Source organism: Stegostoma tigrinum, chromosome 23 (genome assembly GCF_030684315.1).
Source record: "Stegostoma tigrinum isolate sSteTig4 chromosome 23, sSteTig4.hap1, whole genome shotgun sequence".
Lineage (NCBI taxonomy): Eukaryota > Metazoa > Chordata > Chondrichthyes > Orectolobiformes > Stegostomatidae > Stegostoma > Stegostoma tigrinum.
The window spans coordinates 4,445,369-4,467,345 of record NC_081376.1 but is presented as its reverse complement, the minus strand read 5'-3'; the positions used below and the strand labels follow the sequence as shown (position 1 = coordinate 4,467,345).

The window sequence follows — 21,977 nt, the reverse complement described above, 5'->3', positions numbered from 1 at the left end:
CAACCATTCAGGCAGTGCATACCAAGCCTGCAATATCAGCTACATAAATAAATTTCATTTCATATTGTGTTTGGTTCTTTCGTTAATCCCTTTAAACTACTCTGGAACCAACTATATAGGAAGGAATTGGGGGGGTTACAGTTAGGAGGAGGAAGCTTCAGAAGGGGCTCCAGTAAAGCACAGACTGTTCTCAAGCTGTATATTTCATGTTATTTCTTGCATTAGGTTATTGCCCTTATTAGCCTCAAGTTGTTTTTCTGTTCAACTCCACATTATTTTAAGTTAATCATCTGCTTCAGGCCTTGGAACCATTCCTAACTAATCAACTGTTTGAAATCACTTTTCAAACCAGTTAGTAGCAGAGCAGTTACCCTATCCTAGCACTCAAGTTCACTTTAAGCTGCTTAGTTTATACTTACTTGCCTACTTAAAGGATAAATTTGCATTAAGTAATTTGTTTTTACAACCACCCAATATCTGAAATCACTTTTTGGCCTACCAAAAGTATAATCATTGCTGCAAGGTAGGAGACAGGAACGTGATGACCAAAGTATGTCAGTTGAAAGACAAATATTGGCTAAACCATCAGGGATAAAACTATTTTGAGAAGTGCAAAGCTTTTTGCTCCAAAAAAGAGCCATGTCTACCTGATAACAGACTCCTTCAGTACTGCACTGGAGTAGCAATCTTGACTCGTGATAAGTTCTGTTGATATTCAAACCCAGAGCCTTGAGAGATCATAACATTTAGTAGCAGAATCAGACTATTCAAATGGAGTCTGCTGCATCATTTGATCAAGGCTGTTGGGTTTCTCATTTATTTTTTGCTTTTAGATTCTCATGGTAGCAGCGAAAGCAGGGTCGGTGGCATCCGGGCCTCACCCTTTTCTTGTTTTCTCTAGTTTAAAACAAAAGTTAAGCTTTCCTTCTGGCGAGAGCCTGGTTGCAGAGGCAATGGTGTTCAGTACTAAAGCAGCAGTCAGTGATGAAGCAGCTGGGGAGACTGGGTGGGACTTACCCAGGCACAGCTGAAAGCGTGCTCGAAGTTGGGCAGTGGAGGTGAGGGGTGGAAAGAGAGGTGAGCCCCCGTATGGAGCATCTGCAGGTACGTGGCTTAAGAGACTGAAATGTTCAACTTCAAATTTTGTTTCTTTACTTTTCTAACTTGTATCAAGAACTGCAGTGTTGATCCTCAGAATTTCCTTAAATTTTTGTTTTTTCATACCTAAACACCTTCATATCCAAGCTGGGCTGGGAATGGTGACACTGTACACTTTTCACTGTCCTCATGTCCTCCGTATTTCAGTACACAATAAAACCAAAATCTAAACCCGAATCTAAATTTAAAATTGTTTGCCTACCTTCCTGGTAATCCTTGATTCCACTGCTAATCATGAACCCACCTCCCTCTTAAATACACTGACTGTCTAGTGAGGAAATCACTTTGTTTTTAAATTGATTTAATGTGCTGAAAAAAATTGCTATATCCAGAAATCAAGGGCATAACAATCTAGAGCGTATACTACCACTCAATCACTGATATTTTAGTCTTATATTTTATTGTTCCAATAATGGTCGTAGTTTGAAGATGAGTGCACCAAGGTCCAACAAAAAAGGGCAGATGAGGATGAGCAAGTGATGAGACAAGATAATCTACATAGTTTAATTTGGCCTACTACCAGAGTGGATTTCTGCTGACAAGTTAAGATGGTCCCAAAAACTTCACTGAATTAAAATTAAAATCATAGCCTGCTCGTGGCTCTGTTTTAAGTTGCTGTAATCAATCCAGTTCCACTTCAAACCCCCTCAATTTCTTTATGTTGTATTCAAACACATTTGTCATACCCTGCTCATTAATTATAAAAAAAAATCCATTCTTTTCAGCTGATAATCCGTCAAAAGCGTTCCTCCAGGGAAAGGATATAGAGCGATTGTAAAATTAGAGCTAGGTTACTGTGAATGATGTCACAAAACATTTCACAACAAAAAAAAATTGTGAAAACCTGAAACACTCACTTGTTAAAACACTGCCCAAAAGCTACAAGATTTGATTAAATAGAAGAGAATTCAAAAAGAAATGGACAGATTTTCATTGTGAAAGGTACAAGGGTTAGAAAACTAAAGGAGGCAGCGTGTTAACATACAACTTAACCATGATAACCAGGGCAGAAAGAAGGGGGCTTAGTAGCTTACGTACCTATAGATATTTTCCCCAGAGATGTTATGCCACACCTCTGAAGCAGAGCAAACTTGATTGTTGGCCTTCAGGCTTGGCGGTAGGGGCATTACCAGTGTTAGGGTTTATTGCTAACTTGTGTAGGTCATTTGGGCCTGGAGTTCTTAATTACATATTTTATTTAAAATGAGCCAAAATTGGCAGAACAAGCACAAAAGAAGGGATTATAAGTGCAATTAATCACCATTATCTTTCTTTCCAGTCTGAAGAACACCTCAACTAGATCCAGGCCCACCTCCCATAAATTGATCACCCAAATTAGGAGAAATGACTGGAGTTTTCAGTGATTGTGTTTAATTGTAGGCCTTCAAAAGAAGATTTAAAAATTAATTTGGGGGCTTTGGCTGCAATATAAAATTTTGAAAACTTGGGAAGGTTTTATTTAATTTACTAAAAAACCAAACATTCTGCCTCAAGCTATAATGGCTTTTATACATTTCAGTAAGCTTGAAAAGTTCACTTAGGTAGTGAGTTAACATGATTTTTGGAATATCTGAAGAAGGCTTTATCACAAATAAAATTTCACTACTACAATACAGACTTCTTTCAGAGGCAACCTTTCAAAATGTGCACAATACACAACGCAGTTGCCAAATATATGCAAAGGAAGTTTTGTCTTTTTCCTGAATGCTGGTGAAGTTGCCTTCAAGTTACAGGTCCAAATCATCCAGTGTCCAGATCGAAAACCACACATTTGACAGAGACATCCATCAAGACCCTGTAAGAATGATCAATTATTGGCCTACTTAGGAATTGCCTGGGAAGTTTCAAGTTTGATGGATAAATCTCCTTGCTTCTAGAGTTAGAGTTGGACACTTTCAACATACCTTTCAGTTACCCAGGAAATTAGATGATTTAAATGTAATCTGATCCCTGGATAAATACTGAACTGACATCTGTCTCCACAAACGGCTCATACTAAAAGTCTCCAATTCTCCGACCCCACAACCATGCTACCCATTTGCTTATCCACTCTACTCATCCAAAAATGAGACCTTTAAGAAAAAACCTTACTACATAACAGCAAGAGCCAAAAACAACAAGACATATCAGTCTTTGCTGCGACTCTACGCTTTGACAGACTTAGGAACCACGGTGCTGTATGGAGTTCTGCTAAAGCTGGGCTCAGCGGAGCCAAAAAAAAGTGCAATATGACATAAATGGGAACATTTGTACTGCTACATTGTACTTAAAAGGAGTACTGCTCCTTGGAAGAAATGCACCAATGTTTGCGCCAATATTAAACAATATATTTGCAGAAGTCTTGTTTAAAAATTAAAAAAATTTGCTTAATAAGAACAGAGTACTGGACAAACAAAATCTCTAGCTCAGCTCTTATCAAATGATCGAGTGGTATTATCGCTGGACTGTTAATTCAGAGACCCAGGTAATGTTTTGGGGATGGGAGTCTGAATCCCACCCACAGCAGATGGAGGAATCTGAATTCACTAAATATCTGGAATTAAAGTCTAAAGACTAATGATGACCAGAAAACCAGTGCTGATTGTCTGAAAAATCCACCTGGTTCGCTAATGTCCTTTAGGGAGGAAACTATCGTCCTTACCTAGTCTGGCCTGCATGTGACACCAATGTGGCTGACTCTGAACTGCCCCTTGGGCAATTAGAGATGGGCAATAAATGCTGGCCTAGCCAATGATGCCCTCATCTGGTGAATGAATTCATATTATTTTAAAATCACTGCAAGTGGTGAAATACATGAGGATTTATTTTTAATGGATGTTCAAAGCAAGTGATTTTTCCTTAGGATTATTTTTGATACAGGTATTCAAACATATTTCAATTCTATATTAAATATTCCTTCTTTCACAAATGAAAAACAAAAATATCTAGTGATTCTTGATTAAAACTGCTATGGCATACTTAAACCCAGCTGAAGGCTGTGTTATTGAATGCTCCTTTCCACGATTTCTGACAGCAATGGAGGAATGTTGATTTGTATAGATCAATAATCAGTTTGTTTTGACTGCTGTTATAAGCCATGAACTAAAAAAAAACTTTCCTACTGTTATTTGTCTACATTTTTGTTAGGATGCTGCATGAGTTTACTGCAAAAAATACAAAATCAAATGATGCCATAGATCAAGATAAAAATAAACCTTGGAACAAAATTTGTTCACCAAATGCTCAGAATTTGCACTCCAGCAACAGGATGTACTTCACATTCCAAAAACAAATTTACCAATAACTGATAGAGACCCGAGGATGGCCATCGTTAATTGTTTTAATCTATTAAATCTTACTTGATCTTTGACAATATTTAAACACCAATAATCAAAATCACAAGAATACAAAAAAAAAGCTCTGTTGTTGGCAAACTAAAAAACTCTTGATACACAATTGGGGAAAAATACTAAAGTGACAAATTTCTAATTTAAATCATCTACTGTGACAGGCACTCAAGAGTGCCTGGATCATAAGAGAACAGTGTAGATTTGTAAAACAAAGATGTGGGAAGGGAATAGGGCTGCAACACAGCTGCAGGAGATTTGCAAGCAAACTGGTGTGCCCAGCTGTCCTCATCTTAAACTGAGAATAGAAAAACACAGAGTTCTGTGGTTCATTTTACAGGTTTGCACGCCACTCATCTCCCACCTACACAGCAGATAAATGAAAAAAGGTGCTAACTAAGCAACCCCCAATTGTGAGAACTTTTGCAGCACTACCAAAAAAAGGGATTATGAGAACCATAATCCATCATTCTCCCCTTGCACAATGAGTAAATGCTTAACTGGCATTTATCAAATTTGACACATCGCAACATTAAAGAAAGGTCTGAAGTTAAAGTTTATTCAAAAGGTAAGTTAAAACAAAAAAAAACTTAATGGTGGTGCCTTGCTTAAAATTTAAATTGTGTACTACTCAATTACATAGATGGCATTATTTGCATAAGCTCACCTTCCTAATAAAGATCAAAATGCCTTTAAAAAGAACATGCAGCTGCTAACTGCACAACAAATTTACTTTTTTTTAAAATGGAGCAACGGTGTCACTGGCAAAATCCAGCATTTATTGCCCATCCTAGGGGGCAGTCAAGAGTCCACTACATTGTGATCCCAGATTCTCAACTCTCAGCATCGTCTAGAGCAGTTAAGTGTGATATTATGGCTGTAAAAAGGTGGTGTCCCTTCTTAAAAGGGGAAGGAAAGATCGAAGCAGAGCTGACAAGCAGTCTGCTCCAAAGCCAACCAAAAAGGGAACAGTTTAAGACCTTGAAATTTTGTTTCAAAAAAATGTTAGAACATTAGAAGCAGCCTAAATGGGTGAGGTCATAATCCCACAGTTTTTAAAAGTTTTAATCTTCAATGACGGTGGAGGTCTTGAAACTGGATGTGGAGGCTCTCCTCTTATTCCTATTAGAGCTAAAAGCTAGGATCCTCTGCCTGCTGGAGGTAGACGTGGGCCAATCTCTTTCAATGAATTTGCCTTTGCCAAGGGTGTGTTTAAGGATTACATTGGAAGTTAATTAGTAAGTCAATAGATACTATTTAAGCATTTAACTAGAGTCAGAATCAAGCCACTTATTTTTGTCTGTATTTGAATTATAGTGTAAGAATAAAAATGGATTGTTAAGTGTGGTCGTTTGACCAAATTGTATCTAGAACACCATGCCTTACATTTAAAATAAGAAACAGTTTGGGTCTATACTATCTTCATATATTTTAAAGGGAGTTTGCTGGTCCATAACCTAAGGATGGCAGCTTCCTTCTCTAAATTGGAGATGAAGGAACCAGATGGGTATTTTCTGACAACCAATTCATGATCATTGTTAGACTCTTAATTTCAGACTTTCTTTAAAAAAAGAGAAAAATAACTTCAAATTCCACCGTCTGCTGTGGTTGGATTTGAACACCAGTTACCAAAACATTAGCTGGGTCTCTGGATTAACAGTTCAGTGATAATACCATGGGCCATCACCTTCAAAATGAAAAATTAATCCAAATTAATATACTCCATTCCATCAATGCTTAGTATAGACACTAGAAGGCTCACTGTGCATGCATTTATGAAGGAACTAATGTGAAGCAGCACATCTCTTGCCAAATCCAAAAGACACAAAAGCACCTTGTTTGCTTTTTGTCCCAAACACAAAATCAACTAAGTTCCTATAAATAAAATTTTACAGCAACTCATTCTAAAAATGTGTTAAGCTGGTATGCAAATAAGTGAACTGAACATATTCCTGAGTATTATTGATTTAAACTTCAAACAAAGGCTGACTTGACATTTACCAATGTAAATATTCATACCAATGCTACATTCGCAATGAAAGAAGCCTCTTGGAATAGCACAACTCCAAGTGACAACATCAGAAACACTAATGCTTCTGCAGAATATTTCCCAATTTCAAGTAGATTGTTACAATGTACAATGTGACAAGTACAGGGTACTCGTTTCAGATGACAAACCTTTACTTCAAACATTTTAGTAGTGGAATATAAAGTGGATTTGTCAGGGGGTGGGTTCTTTTGGTACAGTGGTAATGTCTGTATCTGAGCCAGGAGGCCCAGGTTCAGGTCTCAAGTCCTGCCTGCTGCAGGGATATGTCTCGACAGGCAGATCTAAACTGGGTTTGTGATCTAGCTCTGAATACTGGACTGCAAGACACAGCATATTAGATCAGATGTATCACTGAGGTGTAGCACCATCTACACAAAAAAGAAAAGCCTTAAGTCACAAAACAGTACTATTTGAAAATTGTATGGATTTTCTCTCAACAAACACACGAATCACATTGACAGCACACATATTCAAATGAGTGTACAGAATGGATTGTTTTTCAAATGCAAACCTTTACCACAGACAGCGGATCATTGAGTATAGAAACTAACTACAATTCCCAGCAGAACAAAACAGATGCCACTATCAAAATTATTTCAAACACAGGGGTCAGTATGCAGTTCTCAGCTAATGTGTTGTAATCTCTGATAAATGCAATAAAGGCCAATCTGTCAGGATTTATTGACCTATTCAACAACACAAACCTGTCTACTACAGATGCAGAAAACTGAAAAATGAAGGCAAAAAGAAACACCTGGAAATACTCAGCACATCAGACAATGCAGGGGGAAGACATGTTAACATTGATTAGATAAAAACAGAGCTTTAATATTAAAGACAAAATGTGGAGCTGTATGAACACAGCAGGCCAAGCAGCACCTTAGGAGCACAAAAGCTGACGTTTCAGGCCTAGACCCTTCATTAGAAAAAAATAGGGGGATGGGGAGAGGATTCTGAAGTAAATAGGGAAAGAGGGGGAGGCCCACCTCCCCCTATTAATTTCAGAATCCTCTCCCCATACCCCTTTTCTGATGAAGGGTCTAGGCCCAAAACATCAGCTTTTGTGCTCCTAAGGTGCTGCTTGGCCTGCTATGTTAATCCAGCTCCACACTTTGTTGTCTCGGATTCTCCAGCATCTGCAGTTCCCATTATCTCAGAACTTAAAATATTAACCAAGTGCTTCCAGTATTTTTGCTTTTACTGAAGATTTATACAGACTTTTGTACAGTCACTATATCAGCAGCTTATGTTAGCGAGCTGAGATTCTTATTGGTTCTGATAACTTCACAGAACTCTTTTTGATCATCAGCTACACATTTGATATGCGCAGCTGTGTTGCAGTTCTCCACAAAAAAAGGAGAAAGTTAGAGCTTTTACTTACGCAGTCATCCAAAAGTTCAGATGAGAGTTTAGATATCAAGATGAAAAACTCAAACAAAATTTCCCAGTACTTATGGTACTGGCAGGCCAAAGATAGAAAATAAAGCACCTGTATTTATACAGTACTTTATTTTAAAAGGATACACATTTAACAAACAATTACTTTAAATGCACTGACAGCTGCCAACTTACACTCACCTTGTGGCTTTTGATCACCATGTATGATCGGTTAATAGTCTCAGCATGCAAAGCTACGAAGAACCTAGTTCTCAGGAATGAGTCATCTATGATCTTACATTATAGATCGCATATATTGTGGATATATTTTCATGGAAATTAGTTCAGTGAACATTCACTAGATTTGAGATGAAGGGATTACTTACTGCAGAAAGGAGAGAGCAGCTTTAGCCTATTTTCAGACTTCAGGGGATGACTGAGAAGCAATGTGATTGGAACAGCTTCATGGGCCTGAATTTCAAAATAAGGGCTATCCCATTTAAACAAGAATGGAGAAGAAATTTCTCCTCTCAAAAAAGTTGTCAATCTTTGGAATTTCCAACTCTAAACAGCACTGGGAGGCTAGGGACTGGGGGCATTCTGGCGAAGTTTGCCAATGATACTAAGATAGGTGGACAGGCAGGTACTACTGAGGAGGTGGAGAGGCTGCAGAAAGATTTAGGCAGTTTAGGAGAGTGGTCCAGGAATGGCTGATAAAATTCAACGTGAGCAAATGCGGAGGTTTTGCACTTTGGAAAAAAGAGAGAATACAGGCATGGACTATTTTCTAAACGGTGAGAAAATTCGTAAAATCAGAAGTACAAAGGGATCTGGGAGGTGGTGGTCCAGGATTCTCTAAAGGTTAACTTGCAGGTAGAGTCCATGATTAAGAAAGCAAATGTAATGTTGTCGTTTATCTCAAGAGGGTTGGAATATAAAAGCAGTAATGTGCTTCAGGCTTTATAAAGCTCTAGTTAGGCCCCATTTAGAATATGGTGTCCAATTTTGGGCCCCACATCTAAGGATGGACATACTGGTGCTGGAGCGTGCCCAGTGGAGATTCACACGAGATCACTGGAATGGTAGGTTTAACATACGATGAACAGCTAAGGATCCTAGGATTGTATTCATTACAGTTTAGAAGGTTGAGGGGAGATCTAATAGAAACTTATAAGATAACGTATGGCTTAGAAAGGGTGGACGCTGGGAAGTTCTCCGTTAGGCCCAGCCTTAGAATTAGAGGGGGTCAATTTTAAAAAACTGGAAATGAGGAGACATTTCTTCAGCCAGAGTGTGGTGGGCCTGTGGAATTATTTGCCATGGAGCGCAGTGGAAGCCGGGACATTAAATGTCTTCAAAGGCAGAGATCGATAAATCCTTGATCTCACAAGGAATCAAAGGGCTACAGGGAGAGTGCAGGGAGTTGAAATGCCCATCAGCCATGATTAAATAGCAGAGTGGACTCGATGGGCCGAATAGCCTTACTTCTACTCTTAGGTCTTATGGACATTAATATATTAGAGGCCAAGTTAGACAGATTTTAATCAACAAAATGGAGATTAGTGATATTGCGGGAGTTAAATCTGATCAGCTGTGACAATACTGAATAATGGGGGCCAAATGAACTAATCCTGCTCCCATTTATGTTGGGACATTAAAAATGCACTAAAGCATCCACTGTCACTGTCTACTCATTAGGCAATGCCTAACAATAGATCTGAGTCCCTAATAAGTAACACTTCATAAGTAGAATGAGTGGTACTCATACCATACTTGCAAGCTCGCATTAAATGGATTGTCACCACCTTAATGCTGACATGGCCACAAACTATACCCAATTCTACCAAATGCAAGCAAACATGCCATGCATTACACAATAACCTAAATCACAAACCCTCAAGCACCTGTGTCAAAGCACAGCTCTCAAACAAAGCTGAGCAAATCATTCATCATATTTGATGTGTTACGGGCATTAGTGAATAAATGAATTGAACGCTGGCTATCAAACTGTACAATTCATCATTGTTATTCCTACATTCCACCCAAAAACTGTAAAACTAATTCCAGTTACAAGATTAGAACTATTGAGCAGTTTGACATATCCAGACCACATGAAAAAAGTGCTGTATGAATTCAAGTTTTCGTTCCTCCCACCCCACACCCCTGCAGTTCCAGGCTGCGAAACACCTCAAATGGCAGTTCCTTCGGGTTATTTTTATGTACCAATTAAAAATTCATAGTAGCACCTGACCACAAACACTAATGGATAGCCTGCATGTTGTGAATACCTAGAGAGAACAGTTTCTATTTAAAATGCGAAGTACACCTTTTGCCTCAAATATTAGCTGAATATTTCAGAACATAAAACCTTAAGCAGTGTGACTTTTATTATGACACTTTAATGTTTTTAAAGAAATAAGGAAAATAAACATTGCATTAACACAATGAGAACAGGTTTTATAGAAATATAACTTTTTTTGAAATCTAGTAACTGATTTTAAATCAAAACAAATTGCTTTAAAAATACAGAGTAATTTGTAATGTAATTAACAGTGAATATCTGGTAATTTTAGCACAATACTAGCAACAAGATCACAGGAACTTTGCACTTATTTTCACCTTTTAAACAGATCATGCCTATTTCAAGGCATATATTCCGTAAATAGTTAGAGCAGAACAACAAGCTTACTTGCTGCAATTTCAGGTCATTCCTGCTTACCTATGCAAACAGTTTATGCATTGCTGTCAAAGAACTTTCAGGAGGTAGACTCTCACCACAAGTTTAAAAACAAGCTGTGCAAATACAATTATACCCAAATTTTGCAATACTGGTGAAGCACTGTACAAGTTTATAAACATAGCTGTATGGTGTTCAGTTCTCCTTCCTCCAAAATAGCACAGGCAGCAGTCGCACTCCTAGATCAAAGATAGCAGGAACTGCAGATGCTGGAGAATCTGAGATAACAAAGGTGTAGAATTGGATGAACACAGCAGTCCAAACAGCATCTTAGGAGCACAAAAGATGATGTTTTGGGCCTAGGCTCTTCTTCAGAAATGGATGAAGAGTCTAGGTCCGAAACATCAGCACTTCTAGATCAGGCTGTTGTTTTGAAGCTACATTGTCAAATTAGTCCCTACAGGATAAAGGCACATGGTACTCAATTGATAGGGTAACCACAGTGGAAAAGTTGTACTGCAAACTGATTCACTGAAGGACAAAAATATTGGCTATAAACATACAAGGTCAAGGTTCCTACTTCACAGGAACTTTAAGAAATTCAAATAGCTATGCAGAGAGGTATTGGGTCAGATGATTGAAAGGTTGATCAGATATGCTTTTTAAGGATTGTCTTAAAAAGTAAGAGGATGTGATCCACAGGGACTCCAATGATTCAGGTTGAAGCAACTGAAAACATGGCCACTATGTTGGATTGAGGATGTGTGGAGGTCAGAATGAGAGAGGTGGAAATATCTTTGTGTTTAAAAAAGGGAAGGTGGTAAGGAAGCTAACAGTGGAGCTTTAATGATTTTAAATAAAGAAAGGATCTGAAGTCAATTTTTCTAAAATTATTAGATCCTTCCAAAAACAGTGTGGTTTATTTTATGTTACTTGGTCATATTTTTCACTGCTATTAAAATTCTTGCTAATTGTGAAAAAACAATTGAACAAAAAAACAAACTCCCATTCTGAAAAATGAACATTAGATTGATTTTTTCGTTATCTCAAAATACATTGACATCCTCTGGAAGTCTATTGTTCTATAACCAAACTGCAAAATATCAAACAAGAAAAAAAATTGCAATATAATGAGATATGCAAATGATTGTGCAAAGAAAATAGGACCAGATGTTTCTATTATGTAGATCTAGAGTAGGATTAAAATATCAAATCTCAATTATATGGAGCTCATGTTTCAGAAAGTGGAGAACAGAATGCCAAAAAAGGTTTCAATCTGCCAGATGAGGCATCTGTCTCAATCCTTGAGTCCTAGTCCATCATGGCTTTGTAAAAAAAACCTTTTGAAGCTGTAATGAAAACTCTGTGCCAAACCCATTGAGCAGCATTTCCTCAAGGCACATATTGGATTCTACAGTCTCAAGAGAAATAAAGAAGGTTCTCAAAGAGTCAGCTATTTTCAGTTTATACGTTTGAAACAAAATATGCCACTAAGCATTTTTTTTGAATGGTTGTAACGTAGCTAAAGAACATAATTATCAATTACAACATATCTTTACCTAGTTTATTTCAATGCAATATTAAATCAATGGCACTTACAAATAATTAGGTTTGAAGATAAAAAAGGATAATGAATTTACAATGCAAGTTAAAGACTGAACATGACAGCCAAGTGACCAACGACAAAGAGCATTAAGACTCTCATATTGGCCTTAATTTCAGAAAGGAAGCAGACTATGAAAACTATACATTGTTTGCAGTTCCATTTTTAGTTGTCAAAGAACACAAAGCACATTTTCTCCAACGCAGTTCATTCCCCCTCAATTTGAAAATAAACACTACCAGAGTGCCAAACAGACTTGTTTGACAGTTTTTATATAGACAACTATGGAGGAAGTGTGTTTAGGAGTAACAAAGACCATTCTGCCATGTGGAAGTGCCTCAGTAAGAAGCTATTATAATATACGAAAAAGACTATATATAGCGCTGGCAACATAGCTGAACCACAATGCTATGCTGCTTTTTCAATTGGGTACAATTTATCCAATGGGCAGAAGTCCACAGTGTGCATAAATCATGAAGATGAACTCAAAAATTAAAACCATACAAGTCAAGTAATTAAAAAGGCTGACAAATCACAGCACTTCACAACACAAGGCAGCTCTTCAGTTTACTGAGCTGATCAGCACAGGCTCAAATCATACTACTATTCCAAACACAGCAGGATTCTGAATGTCTTACTAAAATTCCCTCTACTTGGCAGGATGATTTATTGTGTCATTGCACGTCAGTACATACACAAGAAATGAAAACGAATACTGAATGACAACTAATGGCTCCATATAAACACTGAGTTTTGACAATAGCTCGAATACAAGCTTGGCTACTTGCAAATGTTTATTTTTGCAATAAGTTGTCAAACTGAACAGAAACTGCACAAGATTTATGATCAGTAAATAGGAAACAAAAAAGCAAGAATCCAGGATTATTTCTGCATCCAAAACTGCTATGTCAATAGTATTATCATCTAATATGTCTAGTTTAGAAACTGGTTTGTCCATATGATTAGTAAATGAGCTATGTAACTATCTGTGGTTACGACATATAGTATAAATGCGTGGTTTATCCATTTACTGATTGTTTAACAAAACAATTAAATTACAAGCTAATGCAAACCTCTGACCAGCAGATTGTTCCAATAAAATTTCATCCAAACTTTCCATAAATCTAATGCTATTGAACAATTATCTTGTTTTAATCAGGTAAAGCTTTGACTGCAGACAAGCACATTTCTTCTTAAGAGTGCCACATGCAGAACTCGATGAGCAACTAGAAACAGGGGAAGAACATTTAAAATGCTACCCACTAAATCAACTGCTATCATAAAATCCCTACAGTATGGAAGCTGGAAACAGACCCTTCAGCCCAACAAGTCCACACCAACCCATCCCCAGACACTCTGGGCAATTTAACATGGCCAATCCACCCAGCCTGTACATCTTTGGATTGTGGGAGGAAACCAGAGCACCCAGAGGAAACCCACACAGACATGGGGAGAATGTGCAAATTCCACACAGATAGTCATCCAAGGGTGGAATTGAACCCAGGTGCCTGGTGCTGTGAGGCAGTAGTGATTTAATTATGTCAGTGAAGGTAATTTAGAAAACTGAAGAGAAAATATGTAGTAAGAGTTTAAGAGATAACAATGCTATAAAAACAATTTAGCTGGATTTGATGATAATAATTAAGAATACATTAAGTATTTAATTCTACTGAATTCACAAGTTTTTCATTCAAGCTTTTACAGGCCCCGATTTAAATCATAGCTCATGCTTTTCATTATTATGGTCACTGTCTAGGAAGCACTGTATTATGTTGTTATTCATATTCCTTTTTTGCATTGGTCTTATGGTAAGTGCAGAAAGAGCTGGAAGCACATATTGGGTAGCTTGCCCAAAGAAGAACAGATTATAATTTCTAAGTGAAACCCTAAATCCAGATAAAAAGGGTTTCCAAATTAACACGGGCCAGGTTAGTTTTTGCCTTCAAAACTAGAAAGGCTATTTTCATATTCCTGTTTCAGATGTCAGAATTCAGTTCTTTCATACAAGAAAGTCAATTAAGAAATGGAAAGGATCTAATCAAGAGCTCATCCACAGTACTAAGTTTGTTCAATCACCACAATGCTGTATATAAACAAACATTCTTGCGTGTTTATTTTCAAAATGCTTTGGTAAATAATTGCCTTCAGTAATATAGAACTGCAGATCCCAGAGATCTGAAAGAAATGAACTGCTGGAGAAACTCAGCAGGTCTGGCAGCATCTGAAGAGGCAACAGGCTTGAAACTAACTCTGCTTTCTTCCCAGAGATGCTGACAGACCTGTTGAGTTTCTCCAGCAATTTCAGTCTGTTTCAGAACAATTATTTTAAAATAGAGCAGTGAAAGGGGGACAGCTTCAGACATTGGAACAAAATAAAAAGTTGCTGGAAAGGTTCAGCAGGTCTGGCAGCATCTGTGGAGAAGAAAACAGAGTTAACGTTTCAGGTCCAGTGACCCTTCCTCAGAACGGATGATGGCTGGGAAAACATCAGGTTATATGCAGGAAATAGGTGGGGTAGGGAGTAAACGAGCTAGAGAGTGAGAGAGCATTGGACAAAGGAATTGCTAACAATCAGGCTGGGAGGGTGAATAGTTGTTAATGGGGACTGCTAGTGACTAACAGGAGGTGTGTAGTGGCAGGCTATGTGGTGACAGGGCCTGGTGTGTGGGGTAGGAAGCTGGGACATGGGAGAATTTAGGCCCTAAAATTATTGGACTCAATATTGAGTCCAGGGGGCTGTAGGGTCCCCAAGCAGAAAATGAGGTGTTGTTCCTCCAGCTTGCGTTGAGCTTCACTGGAACACTATAGCAAGCCAAAGACAGATGTTGGCCAGGGAGCAAGGTGGTGTACTGAAGTGGCAGGCCTCATTAACCACTATACACCATCCCAGCCTGATCGTTAGCAACTCGTCTGTCCAACTGTCTCTCTCTCTCTCTCTCTCTTTGGGCTCTATCCTAATCATTTACTCCCTACCCCATCCACCTCCCTAATTTCTGCTTATAAACTAACATTTTCCTAGACATCAGTTCTGAGGAAGGGTCATCGGACCCAAAACATTAACTGTTTTCTCTTCCACCGATGTTGCTAGACCTGCTGAGCTTTTCCAGCAACTTTGTTTTTGTTCCTGATTTACAGCAGCGCAGTTCTTTTGGTTTTTATTCAAACATTAGAAATCGGAAATCAAAGAACACCAGGAAATCCAAAATGGAGATTGTGCCGTCAGTACATTTCTTGGGAGGATGCATTCAGTTCAAGGAGCACATCTGAAATGTTTTTCTTTTCCTGAAAGGGGGGTTCTAGGCCCGAAACATCAGCCTTCATGCTCCTCTGATGCTGCTTGGCATGCTGTATCCATCCAGCTCCACACCTTGTTATCCAAAATGTTAGCTCGTTCGCCTTTTTAAAATAGGAGTTTACCATCTAGACCTTCATCCACAGCATGGAATGCTAACATTCAGAGCACTTTACAAATCAAGCGGGATCTTGAAAGTAGTAAGTAGCAAGTGGAAAGAGACAAGTGGGGCAGGGGAAAGTGAGCAAGATGGGAACAGAAGCACAGAAAAAAGGGAAAGAAAGAGACAGAGGAGATCCCACAGCACATAAAAAGGTGGAGATCTTAAGATTGAGATTGCACAGATTTCTTTGATTACCCTGTGTTTTGTTTTCATATTGATTACGGGCTGGGTTACAGTTTTGAGCCAGTTCATTTTTGTTTGACAACTCAGTTCTATGCTTGCTGTTAATTTAAGCATCTGATAATGATTGGTGTGACATGGACAAAAGAGGTAGGAGGACAAGAGGTCAGAGGCAATAAGCTTCTTCACTTTATGCCTCTAGAACCACAAGTATATGCTATGATTGGTGTATGAATGCCATCACTATATTAGTGGCTATGCACACATGCAATGTAGACAGAACATCACTCCTAACATTTTCGTAATATTTAGATCTGCCTTTGTGACGCTAAGGCATATGAGGCTATGGTTCAGGTTTCAGAAAATGGGACTGAATTGTTGAGTGCTTGCTTTTGACCAGTGCACTTGATGGGCCACGGGGTCTTTCTGTGCTATAGACTTCAATGACTTTATGATCTTTATACACTTGCACCATTCAACCTATTTAATGCTATCTTACCAAGCAGGTGGTCTTTTGCTTCTTCAAGCCCAAACAAAGTGTGTAAAGTAACTAATTGCAATATTGTTGCTACACCCCAATTTCAAACCAAATTACTGATTGAAAATTAATAACATAGCAAGGTGGCAGTGACAGTGACAGTTTTGAAAGGAATAGGATCAATACTCAATGAAAGAGCAATTTATAATGTCAGCCAGCAGCAAGAGAAGTTGAGATAACAAAGTCTGGAGCTGGATGAACACAGCAGGCCAAGCAGCATCTCAGGAGAACAAAAGCTGACGTTTTGGACATCTGCAGTTCCCATTATCTCTGATCAGCAAGAGAAGTTGGAGAAGAGGCATATAGAGGAAACAGGGCAGACACACTAGGGATACAAAGATGTTTAGGACAGGAGCAGCAGGGAGCCTGGAGAACATGTGGCTTACTTGGAAAAGGTAGAGTGGAAAAAGCAGCTTTAGTTGAAACAGTACGGACTGTTAATGGTGAAATGCAGCCAATGCTGCTGTCCTTCCACATTATGAACTCCAACTCGTAGATGGCTTAAACAAAGTATAAAATATAAAATATAGAGTTCGCCTATTCTTAAAACATTTGGATAGGTACATGGATGGGAAGGGTTGAGGGATGTTGACCAAATGTGGACAGTTGGAACAAGCTGAGTGGGCACCATAAAGGGCCTGTTTCCACGCTGTATAACTAACTCTTGGTGTATTTGGCCCTTTGAGCCTATTCCCTCCATTAAATAAGATCTTCAACCCTCGGCTTCACCTTACCTCACCATATCCAGATGAATACAGAAAACTGAATACTGAGCACAGTCAAATCAGACAGGGTGGCTGATTAGATTAGATTCAATTCCCTACAGTGTGGAAACAGGGCCTTCAGCCCAACAAGTCCACACCGCCCCTTGGAGCATCCCACCCAGACCCATTCTCCATAACCCACACACCCGTGAACACTATGGGCAATTTAGCATGGCCGATCCACCAAGCCTGCACATCTTAGGACTGTGGAGGAAACCTAAGCACCCGGAGGACACCCATGCAGACGCGGAGAGAATGTACAAACTCTGCACAGATAGTTACCCAAGGCTGGAATCGAACCTGGGACCCTGGTGCTATGAGGCAGCAGTGCTAACCTCTGTGCCACCGTGCCACCCTGATGATTTGTTATGTATCAGAAATACTTAAGTTGGTACCTTTTGGAATTAAGGGTGTAAAGATACTGACCATAATAGGGGCATGGATTATTATAGTTTTCATCTAGATGTGATAGAATCAGATTCTAACTTAGTGTCACCTCTCCTGGGTGAATTTCTGCTTTAACATGCAGCCTTGGAAGAATAAAATTATCCTTGAATATTGAAAAAAGACAGAAGCCATTGCTTTCAGTTTCTGCCACACCACCAACTTCTTAATGTAAAGGGGGCGATCACTTTATGTGCAGCAATGTCCAATAAGCAGCAATTTAATGAAGTAGACAATGGGTAACAATTGAGTTGCCAGGGAAACATCTCTAATTTTCTTCAAATACAATAGGATTATTTACTTCAAGCTGAAGGGGCAAACAGGGCCTTGGTTTAATGCCTCACCTGAATGCATTAGATAGTGCAACACTCGGTACTTTGCTGCAATATCAAACTTTCAGCTCAAATGTCTGGAGTGAACTGAGAATTCACAAGCTCATTCAGAAAGAGTGTCAAGACCATACCACTGCTAAAACATGCATCATACATCCAGTCAAGTTCTTGGTTTTTGTAAAAACAAAGTTAAAACATGATGCTTTAAAACAAAAACTTGGAAACAAAAACAGTGAAGCTGAAGTCAAGGCACAGAGCAAGGTTCTTAACTGAACAAAAATAAGTTGCTGGAGATGCTCAGCAAGTCTGGCAGCATTTACATTACGTTCTATCTTTGGAGAAAAAGCAGAGTTGACGTTAAGTTCAGTGGCCCTCTTTTCTCTCCACAAATGCTCCCAAACATGCTGGGTTTCTCCAGCAAGGTCTGTTTTTGTTTCAGATTCAGGCATCTGCATATTAGTTAAAAAAAAATTTTAAATCAAACAGTTAACACTGATTGTAAGTGTCTCTACAATGATTGTAACAAACTGATACTTTAAAAATATATTAGTCAATATGCCCATTTAAAAAAATGAATTTGTAAAAGACCACCAAGAACAAAATGTTTTCCCATCGTGAATGAAAAGAAATTTTACTCTGCAGCAATTTAATGAAGTGGGCCATGGGTAAACATTGAGTTGCCAGGGAAACATGTCTAATTCTAACATCTCTAAAGCAAAAAAAGACTTAGAGCTAAAAGGAGGTTAGTGACTATAAAATGCAAGTTTTAATACAACAAATGTCTAATCACTTGGCAGTCACAAAATTACCAGGGAACTTAGAGCTAGACAAATGAAGGTTACAAAAGAAAAAAAAAGTGAACACTTGCACAACACAGCTAATGTATTGGTCAAACCTATTTTAGTTTGCCATCTGATACCACACTATGTTAAACACTGTCAAGGTCCAATCCCATGTGACAAAATCCAACTTTTCTAAGCAACTAGACAGTGGGTTAAAATACAAGTTGGAATGGTAAAACATGGGGCAGATACAAGTGATAAAAGAAAAGTAATGAGAGAGTGTGCCCCTGCACTATCTGGATTGCAGCATCTTGCACTCAATTCCCATTTACTTTCCATCACTAAAATTCATCAAGTTATGCTCATTGCTATACCCAGTTCAAAAATACAGAAACAAACATGAGTTTCTATCTTTATCATGGGTAGATATAATACAGCATGTACGACATTCAATATACAATACAGGCTTGTGTAGCCTACGAGCAGACAATGCTGCAGGCACCTTAAGCATGAAACATGCTGGTATTGAGAAAGTATACCTTAACTTGCAACTGAAGATCAACAGGAGACTGGAGAAACACAACAAGCTCAGCAATATCTGGTGGAATGGAAAAGTCAACATTTTGGGTATTACCCTTCCAGCCTCCTGTTTGTCTACCTTGGATTTGAGCAACTGCAGTTTTTTTGTCTCTAACCGAAGATCAAATTGGGTCAGTCTGCATCTAATCACAACTTCACAGGTATTACATGAAAATCAATGTCACAGGAAACCTTAAAGGCCGATTCAAAACCAAAACAATACTTTGCTGAAGCAGAAGCAACTACTCCTGAGGCAATTAGGAGCTCCAAGATCACAAGTGCTACCATTTGAACTTATTTGTCTCAATTAATGACTTGTTTGTTTTTTACAACTTTGTCAGAACAATGTCACACAAAAGCAAAATCAGCTCCTGCAAGTCCGCTACTGCTATTCAGGATGGGCATTAACATTTGTGGTCTAGTCGCCTTGTCCTCCCAGTTTATATTTAAAAAATACATTTTGCAACAAAGAAATATTAAAGCAAAATACTGCAGGTGCTGAAATATCAAATTAAAAACGGAAAACACTAGAAATACTAGGTCAAGCAGCACCAACTTGAAATTTAGTACTGTTTCAAATTAAGTCAAATATATTCACATTAAATCTTTAAAATTTCAATTGAAACATGCATTCATCCACAACAATAACCAAAATACACTTTCAACTATAAAAATCCAGCTAACAAGTAATCTGCTTTTACTTTGCTCGCACCTTGGTGCATCAAAATATCAAAGGCCATCAAAGCAGTTTGTTGTGAAACAACGTTATGCAAGAACAATAAAATACATTAATAAAAAGCCACTCAACAAGTGAGAGTCTAATTATATTTAGAGATTAACCAAACATGCAAGTGACTTAGCAACATGACATCAGATACGTACACTGAAGTTTGTGCTACCTGCTAATGGCATTCTCAATCCTTTATGACAGCTTTGAAGCATGATTCTTTCACAAACTAAAATAGGTAGGGAACTTTAAAGCCACTGGCATAACTATAATGCACAATCAGCTTTTGACAGAAACAATTCTGCTATTCCTCAACTATAAATAAAACAAACCCAGCAGCCACACTGAGAAAGCACGATGGAATACAATAATTCCAAACATTCAACTTAAATCAATAGCTATCACTTTGTAAAGCTACTAATTAATTTCAAAACAAAAAAAAATGCTGCGGACTGCAATGTCAATCCAGAGTGTTAGTTTCTTTAATTTAAACCCATGAGCCCTGCAAAAGAATTTGATATCATCCGCACTTCAGTTTGGTCAGGCTTTTGGTAACGTTCCATAACGAAAGACATTTGATACTGAATTTTTACAACTATGTAAGAGGATATCTTTCTGTACTGTATGATTCTATGAACAGCTTAAATTGGGATTGCAACCTATATGATTAACATGACAAAAACAGCATGACGGATAGAAATCTGGAAACACAGAACCACAATTCACGCCGGGGACCGGAGGAACACAATAACCGGGGGAGGGGGGAATGACATTTGTGTTTACGCTACAGTACGAAGTTTCCAAAAACAAAGGCAAACCTAAAAGCCTGGAGGAATGAAACCGTGTTGCAACTTTTCCAAACGAAGAGTGTTGGGAATGAACCGTGCTGTAATTTTACAAGAGAAAACCAAAAGCATCAAGAATCAATGGCGTTTCGCTTTGATCCAGATCATATCAGAGATAGCAAAAAAACCTGCAGATCCTGGAGTCAGAGTCGATTCAGTGTGGAGCTGGAGGAACACAGGTCGGGCAGCAGAGGAGCAGGAAAGTCAACGGTTCGGATCGGGACCCTTCATCAGGACCCGAAACGTCAATTTTCCTGTTTCTCTGACGCTGCCTGGCCGGCCGTGTTCCTCCATCTCCGCACCGTTATCACATCGCAGATGTTTCTATTTTTTGGCCACATCCAAGAAAAACATGCAGCAGACACTTGATTTTTTTAAAATCAGGCAAATGAAGTGTTTTAAATTCCCTGGGCCGGGATTGCTGCTGCTGAAGGTTAGCCGTAGCCGGCTCCCCACTAACTCTTACCGTTGCTGTAGGCGTAGGGGGACTCGCTGGCCCCGTCCTGCAAACTCTCCAGGATCTCTCCCTTCCCCACGTCGCTGTCGCCTACCAGCAGAAACTTGAGCAGGTAATCGTAGGTTTTCACCGGGCTGCCCTGGCTCGTCGGCGCCGCCGCCGTCGTCATCATCGTCCCCCGTGAGCGGCCCGGTTTTGTGATTCATCTCACGGTCACCGGGCCGCCTGAGTTACCGGGGACTTTGTGGGGAGGAGGTGGGGGGGAGGTGTTGAGACGGCCGGTGATCGCTCACTCCTTCCCTCAGACCACGGTGCGCGTGCGCAGAGCCTCCCTCCTCCAACTCCAGCCCGCTCTCCCGCGCATGCGTCCGGCAAACCCCGTTCCCCGCCGCGGCCGAGGAGCGGGCGCCGTGGAGGGCAAAACGGCGGTGACTCCCAAACCCGGCGCAAAGTGTTCTAAAATGTCGAGGTTGAAAGGAAATTAAAGGGGAGCTGTAGGGTTGGGTGCAAATAACGTCTAAAATTCCTCTTTTGTTTTGAGAGGCGAGGCGGGCCAGACCTCCAAGTCGCGCTCCTGACAGAAGCTAGAACTCGAACGCTGACAAGCGACCGTTCTTCCCGCACCTCCTTCCAACCTGCGCTGTTATTGGCTGCACTGGATCCGTGTGACGAATGGGACGATC

The 21,977-nt window shown here is 39.2% G+C and overlaps 1 protein-coding gene across 1 annotated transcript in view; it reads right to left on the bottom strand.

Annotated features, from left to right (window-relative positions):
- The window catches only part of rab40c (RAB40c, member RAS oncogene family), a 73,395-nt gene extending 51,467 nt beyond the window's left edge, over positions 1 to 21,928 (bottom strand). Inside the window, exon 1 of the mRNA XM_048552177.2 lies at positions 21,304 to 21,928. Within this exon, the coding sequence (XP_048408134.1) occupies positions 21,304 to 21,466 (163 nt within the window). The 5' untranslated portion in view covers positions 21,467 to 21,928. The remainder of the gene's footprint in view (positions 1 to 21,303) is intronic.
- Positions 21,929 to 21,977: the final 49 nt, after the last annotated feature.